Raw genomic sequence first — 13,990 nt, 5'->3', positions numbered from 1 at the left:
AGAACACCATCCCAACCGTGAAGCACGGGGGTGGCAGCATCATGTTGTGGGAGTGCTTTGCTGCAGGAGGGACTGGTGCACTTCACAAAATAGATGGCATCATGAGGGGAGGAAAATTATGTGGATATATTGAAGCAACATCTCAAGACATCAGTAGGGAAGTTAAAGCTTCGCAAATGGGTCTTCCAAATGTACAATGACCCCAAGCATACTTCCAAAGTTGTGGCAAAATGGCTTAAGGACAACAAGGTCAAGGTATTGAAGTGGTCATCACAAAGCCCTGACCTCAATCCTATAGAGAATTTGTGGGCAGAACTGAAAAAGCGTGAGAGCAAGGAGTTCTACAAACCTGACTCAGTTACACCAGCTCTGTCAGGAGGAATGGGCCACAATTCACCCAACTTATTGTGGGAAGCTTGTGGAAGGCTACCCAAAATGTTTGACCCAAGTTAAAGGCACTGCTACCAAATACTAATTGACAATGTAAACTTCTGACCCACTGGGGATGTGATGAAATAAATAAAAGCTGAAATAAATAATTCTCTCTGCTATTATTAAGACATTTCACATTCTTAAAATAAAGTGGTGATCCTAACTGACCTAAGACGGGTAATTTTTACTAGGATTACATGTCAGGAATTGTGAAATACTGAGTTTAAATGTATTTGCCTAAGGTGTATGTAAACTTCTGACTTCAACTGTATACACCCACCTGAGGATCTGTCTTTTTCAGCCATCTGTGTTTGAAGGGTGTACTATCCACTTGTCACTAGGGCTGTTGCGGTGACCATATTACCTCCACATCGGCAGTCATGAGTGATGACGGCAGTAAAATTCCATGTGACCGTTGAGTCATGGTAATCTTCTCTTATGCACTCTGGACATGCGTTGGTAGTACCCAACTCCCTAACGACCATCAAGTCATAATGGCCTGGTACTCAGCGCTATGTTCCTCTAACCACTCTGACATCAATGCAAACACAATGGAAAATCACATAACACTTATCAAAACAGTATCATGCTTTTAAAATTCACCTCACTGTGATGATCAATTTGAAGGAGTTCAACAACTGGTCAAATTGACTGGAAAACATGGTCATTCTGGATATTGTTTCAAAGCCTAACACAACAAAATCGACAGCTCTTTCTGAGGTGATGATTAATTCAAATCCCCCGTACGCTTATTAGAGCTTATGTACAGTTGAAGTCGGAAGTGAATACAGTGAATTATAAGTGAAATCTGTCTGTAAACAATTGTTGAAAAAATTACTTGTCATGCACAAAGTAGATGTCCTAACCGACTTGCCAAAACTATAGTTTGTTAACAAGATATTTGTGGAGTGGTTGAAAAACGAGTTTTAATGACTCCAATCTAAGTGACTAAACTTCCGACTTCGACTGTGTACGCATAACCTTTATATGAACCCAAGCCACCCCCCACCTCATTCCTTTCTCAAGCGTGCAGAGGGCTGTCAACAGTGAGGGGCTGTCAACAGAAATCTGTTTAGTGTGAAAACATGTTACGATCTATGTTCCTGAACATATTTCAATTGGTTTCCCAAATGAAGGAACAGGGTTGGATAGCTCATGGCATACGGAGTTTGGGTGGAATATTACCTGTTGCGCAGCGAGAGGCTGCATGCTCCTCAAATAGTGGTTGATGCGTGGACTGAAATAAGTGTTATAAGCCCAGACTTTTCTATATGCAGTCCTGTGTGAAAGCAGAGTTTTGATGGTTGCCGCTAAAAATAGGAGGTTCCCAGCTGCTACTATATTTATTTTCAGCTGCTCATATTAAGCACATGCTCCACCATAAATCCAGAGTAGCCTGCCCGCCATGGCAGGAAAGCGGCCTACATTCACTATTCGAGTGCAAATGTTTTTTCCCCTGTACCTGGCCATTTGGGGCCATTCTAAATCTAAACTCATGTTACATACAGTACCAGTCAAAAGTTTGGACACCTACTCACCTATTCATTCCAGGGTTTCTCTTTATTTTTTTACTATTTTCTACATTGTAGAATAATAGTGAAGACATCAAAACTATGAAATGATGCAGTGACCAAAAAAGTGTTAAACAAATAGAAATTTTCCTCATTGACTGACCTTCATGTCTTCACTATTATTCTACCTTCATGAACTTTCAAAGTTATTGAAATTTAAAGTAATGATTTCTCTTTGCTTATTTGAGCTGTTCTTGCATAAACATGGACTGTGTGTGTATATATATTTCAATTTAGATGCACTCTTTCTCTCCAACCCTTACATCTGTTATGGTTCGACAGGAAGACAAAGTGATGGGGGTAATAAACCGCTCCTCCTCACTTAAGGTGACCTGACTTCAACCCCCTTGATGCCTAATCCAAAGCTCTCCACCCGTATCACCTATAGCACTCCGGTGACTGCCTCCCCTCTACCCAGCACATTCCAAAGCCATCTGCCTCCTACAGATAACCATTAACTTCTGATGTAAAAACCAGTCTATATCACTCCTCCGATACTATAGTATTACTCCTGATGTATCATGTCTCTAGTATAACAATGTTCCAAGTTTAACCCAGAATCTAACAGCTCATACGCATTAGGGAGGAAAGAGATACCACAAATTAACTTTTAATAAGGCACACCTGTTAATTGAAATGCATTCCAGGTGACTATCTCATGAAGCTGGTTGAGAGAATGAGTGCAAAGCTGTCAAGGCAAAGGGTGACTACTTTGAAGAATCTCAAACACTTTTTTTGGTTACTACGTGATTCCATGTGTGTTATTTCATAGTTTTGATGTCTTCACTATTAATCTACAATGTAGAAAAAATGGTAATAATATAAAGAAACTCTGGAATGAGTAGGTGTGTCAACTTTCTTGACTGGTACTGTATTAGTAGAGATGAGATTAAATTGAGAATAGTCTGGTGGGTGAAAATATGATCACTTGATGAGAGAACAGCATGTGCAGTCTGAGGCAAAGAACAGAGCGTAAGCTTTATTTGCAACTTTTTCAAATCATCAATAGCCTATCATGCAGCCCATCTATGTTTTGATTTCTAAGACATTAAGGTTTGTATCATTCACAACTAAAGTTATCAAAACTCTAAATCTAGTGCATATTCACTTCTACGCTCAACATAGCCACTTCATATGTGCGGAAAAGGAAAAATATAATTTCTATTTGATTTATTTTGTTATGTTTCAGCCTTATTCTGAAATAGATTTTTTCAATCTACACACAGTACCCCATAATGACAATGCAAAAAAACGTTTTTTTTTAGACATTCTTGCTAATTTATTAAAAAATATATATATTCCACAGAATGTGGAAAAAGTCAAGGGGTCTGAATACTTTCTGATGGCACTGTAAATGTTATTCTTCTTACTATAAAATCATGTAATACTGTGTAAAATAATAGCATGGGAATTATAAGCATATCTTGTTTTCTAAATGACAGCCTATGTCGCATAGCCAGATAACATACATAGACCAACTCATTCTGTTCTTCTGAAATACATTTTCATAAGCCGCATCAATGGCTTGTACTCTTGGAGACCTGGAGATGCTAAACGTGTTTAATTAAACTATCAATTACCGTGAGACCTGCAGACATTTGCATGACAATAACTGTCAACATTTCGTGACCGCCACAGCCCTACTTGTCACTTAAATCCCGTTGGATTTATTGTTTTCATTTTACTCCTGCAACTCTTTCATGCTTGTGCCTGTAGTTGTATTTTCTCTTAACATTACGACCGTGGAAATGTTTGTAATGACCTGTCAAACACACCCCGGTAATGGCTGAAATGGGCTCAGTGGAATACACGGTCTTTCTGTTGACTCTATAAGAACACTAAAGCTTCGTCTGGGATTTACACACCGTCTCAACACTTACATCACAATAAAGAGTACATAAATATGACTTTATTTGGATGGGTGTTCATTTTTTGTGGAATTGAAAAGTAATCATTTAATGCAGTTGGGAGGTCAAAAAGAAAGTTAAAATGATAACAAATAAGATGCACTGAAACGAAAGCAACTTCCGAAAATGAATATTTGGATTGTAGTGATATTATGTCTGATCTCGCAAGCAATGTAAAGTATGTTTAGATAGGTGCATTCTAAAGCCAAGCATGTTGATTTTTTTTTTTATACGAGGGTATCCTGCTATTGACAGACTTGTTGAACTATGCAAGAGTACGTGACCACAGTAAATAATGAAGCAGTCTAGACAGTGCAGGTAGGCTAGACTGAGCAAGTGTTTGGTGGTTTCAGCCCTGTTCCACCCCTTTATGTTAATGTTACATATATGCAAGTACACCCAGTGTATTTATGCAAATTATGCACATCATTAATTTTCTTAACACTTTGAAAAATAAATACCTGATACAATAACAAAATGTATATTGGACAAACTGAATAACTGAACTGCATTCATTATTTGTCCGAGCCAGTAAAATGATTTATGTGCTTTAATTCAGTCAATATCTGATGGATAATACAAATTCGACAAAGTTTAGAGGATCTTCGTCCAAGTGTTACATTTATTATAATTCATTTTAAAACCTTTTAGCAATTTCGATGACCATAGCTAACAGATGCATCATATTGTGAAACAGAGACAGCCCTCACTCCTCTCCTCCTACTCTCCTCCTGCAGGGCAAGAGGACCAACCTGCGGAAGGTCGACTCGGAGCGCATCGACCACGGCATGCGGGTGAAGTTCAACCCCCTGGCCCTGCTGCTGGACTCATCACTGGAGGGCGAGTATGATCTGGTCCAGAGGGTCATCTATGACGTGAGTAGTCCCACTCCTTTTAATTGAAGAGATAGTATAGTGTTGAGAAGAAAGGTAGGGTGGGGAGTCAAAGGGTTGTTGGCCGGATTCGAACTCTGTGATGTGAGTTTTACATCATTAGCCCTCCTAATTTCAATGTCAATACCTCAGACGACTCTTCCAAGCAGACGTCCCATAAGCGAAGGCTTTGCAATGCTGCTGCAAGTAATACTTAAGTAGTACTCTTAAGCAACTACAAACGCTGGTCTACGTCCATCAAAAAGCTTAGCTTAGAAGTTGCCCTTAAGCACATTTATAGGACCTGCTAAAACATACCCAAATCCTAACCTCAACCATGTTGCACTTAGGCACATATTTAAGATCAGCTAATCCCTCCCCAAGTCCTAACATCAACCGTAAGGGGTAAAGACAGATAACTGACCTTGTCTAGGAAATGTCTTGAAGCATATTAACTTTGTGCCTTATAGGTGGATGACCCCAGCCTGCCCAATGACGAGGGCATCACAGCCCTGCACAACGCCGTCTGCGCCGGCCACACCGAGATCGTCAAGTTCCTGGTGCAGTTTGGCGTGAACGCCAACGCCGCCGACAGCGATGGCTGGTGAGTCATTGTCACTTTACAGTGGCCATTGTCACGTTACAGTTGCTGTTGTCTCTTTACAGTAACTTTACAGTGGTTGTCACTTTACAGTAGCCAATGTGACTTTACAGTAGCTTTATCAAAGCTGTTGTCACCCCCGGTTATTCTCTTTTTATTTCTCCCCTCCTTCACTCCCCCACTCTCCCTTACCCATCATCTTGCTCTCATATCCTCCAACTCTCCCACCTTGTTCCCTCTTATCTCTTTCTCCCTCTGCCCTCCTCTCTACCTCCCTCCCTCTGTCCCCACCTCTCTACCTCCCTCCCTCTGTCCCCACCTCTCTACCTCCCTCCCTCTGTCCCCACCTCTCTACCTCCCTCCCTCTGTCCCCACCCTCTACCTCCCTCCCTCTGTCCCCACCTCTACCTCCCTCCCTCTGTCCCCACCTCTACCTCCCTCCCTCTGTCCCCACCTCTACCTCCCTCCCTCTGTCCCCACCTCTACCTCCCTCCCTCTGTCCCCACCTCCCCCTCTACCTCCCTCCCTCCCTCTGTCCCCTCCTCTCTACCTCCCTCCCTCTGTCCCCACCTCTCTACCTCCCTCCCTCTGTCCCCACCTCTACCTCCCTCCCTCTGTCCCCACCTCTCTACTCCCTCCCTCTGTCCCCACCTCTACCTACCTCCCTCTGTCCCCACCTCTCTACCTCCCTCCCTCTGTCCCCTCCTCTCTACCTCCCTCCCTCTGTCCCCCCTCCTACCTCTACTACCTCTGTCCCCCCTCTGTCCCCTCCTCCTCTACCTACCCTCTCTCTGTCCCCTCCTCTCTACCTCCCTCTCTCTGTCCCCTCCTCTCTACCTCCCTCTCTCTGTCCCCTCCTCTCTACCTCCCTCTCTCTGTCCCCTCCTCTCTACCTCCCTCCCTCTGTCCCCTCCTCTCTACCTCCCTCCCTCTGTCCCCTCCTCTCCTCTCCGTGTCTCTCTCCCAGGACTCCGCTGCACTGCGCGGCCTCCTGTAACAACGTGCAGGTGTGTAAGTTCCTGGTGGAGTCCGGGGCTGCTGTGTTCGCCACCACCTACAGTGACATGCAGACAGCGGCAGACAAGTGCGAGGAGATGGAGGAGGGCTACGCACAGTGCTCCCAGTTCCTCTACGGTGAGACCGCTGGTGTACTCTGACTGGAGGCAAAGCACAAACATTATTTGCTCAAAACACTGTGCGCCTATTATTCTTTTTCCGTTTTGCACTCGACCCCTCTGCTTGTTTATAAAATGTAGCTACCCTCACCTACTCTAACTGACGTTCGTCCTTCCATAACATGTTTTAGCAGATATTGAATTTGAACAGCTTGTTCCTGACAAGGTGGGTGGGATTTTGTGTTGATGCAGGTGTACAGGAGAAGATAGGCATCATGAACCGTGGGGTGGTGTACGCCCTGTGGGACTATGAGGCCGAGGACGACGACGAGCTGGCCTTCCAGGAAGGCGACTGCATGACTGTGCTGCGGCGCGAGGACAAGGACGAGATGGAGTGGTGGTGGGCCCGCTGCGGAGACCGAGAGGGCTACATTCCAAGGAACCTGCTAGGGGTGAGCAGAAGAGAGGGGGGGACACTAGCCTGGCCACATGTGCTCCACCCCTAGTTCTTACGTCCTAGGCACTCCTGTAGATCTGAAATGTTATTTATTTGATTTATTTCACCTTTATTTAACCAGGTAGGCAAGTTGAGAACAAGTTCTCATTTACAATTGCGAACTGGCCAAGATAAAGCAAAGCAGTTCGACACATACAATGACACAGAGTTACACATGGAGTAAAACAAACATACAGTCAATAATGCAGTATAAACAAGTCTATATACAATGTGAGCAAATGAGGTGAGATAAGTGAGGTAAAGGCAAAAAAAGGCCATGGTGGCAAAGTAAATTCAATATAGCAAGTAAAACACTGGAATGGTAGATTTGCAATGGAAGAATGTGCAAAGTAGAAATAAAAATAATGGGGTGCAAAGGAGCAAAATAAATTAAATACAGTAGGGAAAGAGGTAGTTGTTTGGGCTAAATTATAGGTGGGCTATGTACAGGTGCAGTAATCTGTGAGCTGCTCTGACAGTTGGTGCTTAAAGCTAGTGAGGGAGATAAGTGTTTCAAGTTTCAGAGATTTTTGTAGTTCGTTCCAGTCATTGGCAGCAGAGAACTAGCAGGAGAGGCGGCCAAAGAAAGAATTTGTTTTGGGGGTGACTAGAGAGATATACCTGCTGGAGCGTGTGCTACAGGTGGGAGATGCTATGGTGACGAGCGAGCTGAGATAAGGGGGGACTTTACCTAGCAGGGTCTTGTAGATGACATGGAGCCAGTGGGTTTGGCGAAGAGTATGAAGCGAGGGCCAGCCAACGAGGGCGTACAGGTCGCAATGGTGGGTAGTATATGGGGCTTTGGTGACAAAACGGATTGCACTGTGATAGACTGCATCCAATTTGTTGAGTAGGGTATTGGAGGCTATTTTGTAAATGACATCGCCAAAGTTGAGGATTGGTAGGATGGTCAGTTTTACAAGGGTGTGTTTGGCAGCATGAGTGAAGGATGCTTTGTTGCGAAATAGGAAGCCAATTCTAGATTTAACTTTGGATTGGAGATGTTTGATATGGGTCTGGAAGGAGAGTTTGCAGTCTAACCAGACACCTAGGTATTTGTAGTTGTCCACGTATTCTAAGTCAGAGCCGTCCAGAGTAGTGATGTTGGACAGGCGGGCAGGTGCAGGTAGCGATCGGTTGAAGAGCATGCATTTAGTTTTACTTGTATTTAAGAGCAATTGGAGGCCACGGAAGGAGAATTGTATGGCATTGAAGCTTGCCTGGAGGGTTGTTAACACAGTGTCCAAAGAAGGGCCAGAAGTATACAGAATGGTGTCGTCTGCGTGGAGGTGGATCAGAGACTCACCAGCAGCAAGAGCGACCTCATTGATGTATACAGAGAAGAGAGTCGAAGAATTGAACCCTGTGGCACCCCCATAGAGACTGCCAGAGGTCCGGACAGCAGACCCTCCGATTTGACACACTGAACTCTATCAGAGAAGTAGTTGGTGAACCAGGCGAGGCAATCATTTGAAAAACCAAGGCTGTCGAGTCTGCCGATGAGGATGTGGTGATTGACAGAGTCGAAAGCCTTGGCCAGATCAATGAATACGGCTGCACAGTAATGTTTCTTATCGATGGCGGTTAAGATATCGTTTAGGACCTTGAGCGTGGCTGAGGTGCACCCATGACCAGCTCTGAAACCAGATTGCATAGCAGAGAAGGTATGGTGAGATTCAAAATGGTCGGTAATCTGTTTGTTGACTTGGCTTTCAAAGACCTTAGAAAGGCATGGTAGGATAGATATAGGTCTGTAGCAGTTTGGGTCAAGAGTGTCCCCCCCTTTGAAGAGGGGGATGACCGCAGCTGCTTTCCAATCTTTGGGAATCTCAGACGACACGAGAGGTTGAACAGGCTAGTAATAGGGGTGGCAACAATTTCGGCAGATAATTTTAGAAAGAAAGGGTCCAGATTTTGCAGCTCTTTCAGAACATCAGCTGAACGGATTTGGGAGAAGGAGAAATGGGGAAGGCTTGGGCGAGTTGCTGTGGGGGGTGCAGTGCTGTTGACCGGGGTAGGAGTAGCCAGGTGGGAAGCATGGCCAGCCGTAGAAAAATGCTTATTGAAATTCTCAATTATGGTGGATTTATCAGTGGTGACAGTGTTTCCTATCTTCAGTGCAGTGGGCAGCTGGGAGGAGGTGTTCTTATTCTCCATGGACTTTACAGTGTCCCAGAACTTTTTTGTTTTTGAGTTGGTGTTGCAGGAAGCAAATTTCTGCTTGAAAAAGCTAGCCTTGGCTTTTCTAACTGCCTGTGTATAATGGTTTCAAATGATGGGATCGGTGTAAGAAATATGGCAAAAATCATAGGCAGGGTGAAGAGCAGTCAATTTTGGAATTCAGCAGTAGTGTCTGTCTGGAGGCTGCAGCTCCATATTGTATTCAGAGTAGTGGTTTAGTATAGGAAAAGTGGACATACACATATCCATTGGTTTTGACCAGGGGCCATTTCCACAAAGCGTCTAAAAGGAGGAATGCTGATCTAGGATCTGTCCATATACCGTAAAACTTCCATTAAACGCTGGGCCTCCAACAAACGCCTGTCTCTTCTAATGGCCGGGCATCACAAAATAAATGCCAGTCTCTATTAAATGTAGGTTCAAAACAGGGTAATTTACCAGTAGGTTATGCATGCACGCATTCTCTCGTACTGCTCCACTGGGATTTCACAGCATCTCTACCAAAGAGTTCAGAATTGTTTTTCAAACCTCTCTCTCTACCTTGTGCTGGATGATTGATCCCAACCTGTCAAAGTGCAATAATTCTGTCTGTTAGCCAGCGAAAACAACTGACCACCGTGTTGTTTTTAGTTGAACCTTTATTTAACTAGGGAAGTCAGTTAAGAACAAATTCTTATTTAGAATGACAACCTAGATAGAGGTTGGATATTCAACAGACATTCGGCTCTATGGGGCTAGTTAGAGAGATACAGTACCAGTCAAATGTTTGGACACACCTACTCATTCAAGGGTTTTCTTTATTTTTTACTATTTTCTACATTGTAGAGTAATAGTGAAGACATCTAAACTGTGAAATAACACATATGGAATCATGTAGTAACCAAAAAAGTTTATTGTATATTAGAGATTCTTCAAAGTAGCCAACATTTGAATTGATGACAGCTTTGCACAGTCTTGGCATTCTCTCAACCAGCTTCACCTGGAATGTTTTTCCAACGGTCTTGAAGGAGTTCCCAGCCCTCCATAACGCTCCTTATTGGTCAAATAGCCCTTACACAGCCTGGAGGTGCGTTGGGTCATTGTCCTGTTGTAAAACAAATAATAGTCCCACTAAGCGCAAACCGGATGGGATGGAGTATCGCTGCAAAATGCTGTGGTAGCCATGCTGGTAAAGTGTGCCTTGAATTCTAAATAAATCAGACAGTGTCACGATCACACCTCCTCCCTCATGCTTCACGGTGGGAACCACACATGTGGAGACTACCCGTTCACCTACTCTGCGTCTCACAAAGACACGGCAGTTGGAACCAAAAATCTCACATGTGGACTCATCAAACCAAAGGACAGTTTTCCACCGGTCTAATGTCCATTGCTTGTGTTTCTTGGCCCAAGCAAGTCTCTTATTATTGCTGTCCTTTAGTAATGGTTTATTTGCAGCAATTTGACCATGAAGGCCTGATTCACACAGTCTCCTCTGAACAGTTTTCCACCGGTCTAATGTCCATTGCTTGTGTTTCTTGGCCCAAGCAAGTCTCTTATTATTGCTGTCCTTTAGTAATGGTTTATTTGCAGCAATTTGACCATGAAGGCCTGATTCACACAGTCTCCTCTGAACAGTTGATGTTGATGTGTCTGTTACTTGAACTCTGAAGCATTTATTTGGACTGCAATTTCGGAGGTGGGTAACTCTGAACTTATCCTCTGCAGCAGAGGTAACTCTGGGTCTTCCTTTCCTGTGGCGGGCCTCATGATTCAGTTTCATCATAGTGCTTGATGGGTTTTGCGACTGCACTTGAAGAAACTTTCAAAATTCTTGACATTTAAAGTAATGATGGACTGTCTTTTCTGTTTGCTTATTTGAGCTGTTCTTGCCATAATATGGCCTTGTCTTTTACCAAATAGGGCTATCTTCTGTATACCACCACACCCTTGTCACAACACAGGTGATTGGCTCAAATGCATTAAGAAGAAAATAAATTCCTCAAATTCACATTTAACAAGGCACACCTGTTAATTGAAATGCATTCCAGGTGACTAACTCATGAAGCTGGTTGAGAGAATGCCAAGTGTGCAAAGCTGTCATCAAGGCAAAGGGTGGCTACTTTGAAGAATCTCAAACACTCTTTTGGTTACTACATGATTCCATATGTGTTATTTCATAGTTTTGATGTCTTCACTATTATTCTACAATGTAGAAAATAGTAAAAAATAAAGAAAAACCCTGTAATGAGTAGGTGTGTCTAAACATTTGACTGGTACTGTATATCCAACTTCCAACCTCAAACTAACTGTACCACAATCCACTTTGCCGCTTTTGTAGCCTAACATTTGCAGTGTGTTCTAAAAGTAAGTGTTTTAATTAGCAAACAGGACTGCCGGTGAACTTATTAATGACAGTAGCTTTTTTTAATCAACTTGTAGAGCTGGAAATTTGATTATAACAGTGTGAGCTCTGCGTTTTTAAGCAAATAAACACCTGGGCGCTTAAAGTTATCCATTATGGCAAATAAAATATCAAAAGTCCTACTCTGAGATGTTGTGAATACTGGCCCGGGTGCTGGGGGTCAAAGAATATGTTCAGTGAAAAGCAGGGGTGCAACTTTCACTGAGCGATCCAGTAGGCTATTTGGAGTGTTTATCCAATTGGAAAAAATATTTATAATAATAATTATGTCACCCCCACTTCTAAAACTGAAGTTGTGCCCATGGGGAAAAGTATAAAAGTGCAACTTTCAATCTATTTTGGGAAGAAATTACCCTTGAGGGTCTACTTCTCTGATTAGAAGACTGGTGAAGACCTAACATTTCTTAGTCCCGCATGCCTTGTGAAGACCTACCAGCTCCTTGCGTAACCCCCTTGACAAAACCTTTTCTGCCATTTCACATAACGGAGATAATCCTTTATCTGGCAAGAATTAATAGATTTCTTTAACTAGTGGGGGAAATACTGTCACTTAAGAATGTTATGTAATAATGCTGAATCTAAATTGAGACCATCTAAATGAGAATCTCAGCCCCCTGCTTACCATAGTTGTATGATCTTTAAAAATGGTATTTTCTTCTTCTTAGCTGTATCTGAGGATCAAGCCACGGCAGAGGAGCTTGGCTTAAATTATATCGGCTCACGTTCCACCCTACTCGCTGACAACAACTCCGACTTGAAGAAGTTGAAGAACATGAAGTTACTTTAGAAAGGTGAATGAAGAACTTTAATAGTCCAGCACTACATTTCACGCTTCTGGTCATTTGGATGTCAAAGTCAAGCATTACACATCAATCTTTTGTTCTTTTGGACCTGTCTGTGAAGGACCATATCATGCTAAATGGTTTTCAACCCATGTATGGATAATATACACATGGTCATGCTGTTTCCTTTTCACTGCAGGAATGTATACACCGTGCAACATTTGTAATGGACACTTCTGGACAGTGTTTTTTTGTAGACGTGTGATTTTCTGAGCAGAATCAATTTGTTAGGGTTTGTAACTGTGGCAGTTGGAAATGTAAAGCTTTTTCTACGTCATGGCATTTTCCATAATCTTACTATCAGGTTATCACAAACAGTCTTGCTGTGGGTATACAGTGCCTTCAGAGAGTATTCATACCCCTTGACTTATTCCACATTGTGTTATAGCCTGAATTCAAAATGGATTACATTTGTTTATTTCTCACCCCATCTACACACAATACCCCATAGTGAGGAAAGAAATGTTTTGTATTGAAAATGAAATACAGAAATATCAAATTAACATAAGTATTCACACCACTGAGTCAATACATGAAAGAATCACCTTTTGGCAGCGATTACATCAGAGTTTTTCTGGGTAAGTCTCTCTCTAAGAGCTTTGCACACCTGGGTTGTACAATATTTGCACATTTATTATTTTAAAAATTCTTCAAGCACTGTCACATTGGTTGATCATTTGTAGATCGCCATTATCAATTCTTGCCACATTTTTAATCCGATTTATGTCAAAACTGTAACTAGGCCACTCAGGAACATTTGATGTCTTCGTAACCAACTCCAGTGTATATTTGGCCTTGTATTTGAGGTTTTTGTCATGTTAAAAGGTGAATTTTTCTCCCAACGTCTGTTGGAAAGCGGACTCAACCAGGGTTTCCTCTAGGATTTTGTCTGTGCTTAGCTCTATTCTGTTTATTTTTATCCCAAAAAACTCCCTAGTCTTTGCCGATGACAAGCATACCTATAACATGATGCAGCCACCACCATGCTTGAAAATATGAAGTGGCATTCAGTGATGTTGGATTTTTGCCAAACCTAACGATTTGTATTCAGTACATAAAGTTCATTTCTTTGCCACAAAAAAAAATACTTATTTAGGCTTGCCCAAACAAAGGGGTTGAATACTTATTGACTCAAAAGCTGAAAAGCTTTTCATTTGTAATTAAAATAATATTCACTTTGACGTGTGTGTGTGTGTGTGTGTGTGTGTGCGTGCGACACAGAATCTGTTTAATCCATTTAAAATTCAAGTTGTAACACAACAATGTGGAAAAAGTCAAGGGGTGTGATCACTTTCTAAAGGCACCGTAGTTCCACCTGGATTTGAAGCTCTAATGTTGTGGTGGAGTTACTTTGTTTTCCTATGAATGTCTATTTTTCAATGTTTTTGTCGAACATTTTGTGTGTAAGTATTGTATGTAGCCTGGCATGCTGTGCTAGTAATGAATGTTGAAAAGCACAAGCTTCAAGGGCCTTTGCTCAACATCATCTCCTTATCCAATCCTTCATATCTTAAAGGGCTGCTCAATGTTATTCCCGGAGAGGTACTGTCCTGTATGTTTTCGATCCAA

The 13,990-nt window shown here is 42.5% G+C and overlaps 1 protein-coding gene across 6 annotated transcripts in view; it reads left to right on the top strand.

The window, feature by feature from the left end:
• Positions 1 to 12,867, top strand: part of LOC112266200 (apoptosis-stimulating of p53 protein 2) — a 49,946-nt gene extending 37,079 nt beyond the window's left edge. For 5 of the 6 annotated variants that reach the window (XM_042301612.1, XM_042301609.1, XM_042301589.1 and 2 more), the window contains exons 14-18: positions 4,648 to 4,785; positions 5,253 to 5,386; positions 6,351 to 6,517; positions 6,751 to 6,950; positions 12,245 to 12,867. In XM_042301612.1, the coding sequence (XP_042157546.1) occupies positions 4,648 to 4,785; positions 5,253 to 5,386; positions 6,351 to 6,517; positions 6,751 to 6,950; positions 12,245 to 12,286 (681 nt within the window). In that variant the 3' untranslated portion in view covers positions 12,287 to 12,867. The remainder of the gene's footprint in view (positions 1 to 4,647; positions 4,786 to 5,252; positions 5,387 to 6,350; positions 6,518 to 6,750; positions 6,951 to 12,244) is intronic. The other variant, XM_042301598.1, reaches the window with a different exon arrangement.
• The last annotated feature ends 1,123 nt before the right edge of the window (positions 12,868 to 13,990 follow it).

The sequence above is a fragment of the Oncorhynchus tshawytscha genome, linkage group LG02, assembly GCF_018296145.1.
Source record: "Oncorhynchus tshawytscha isolate Ot180627B linkage group LG02, Otsh_v2.0, whole genome shotgun sequence".
Taxonomy (NCBI): Eukaryota; Metazoa; Chordata; class Actinopteri; order Salmoniformes; family Salmonidae; genus Oncorhynchus; species Oncorhynchus tshawytscha.
Note: the sequence above shows the minus strand (reverse complement) of the source record. Positions and strands in the feature narration are given on the sequence as shown.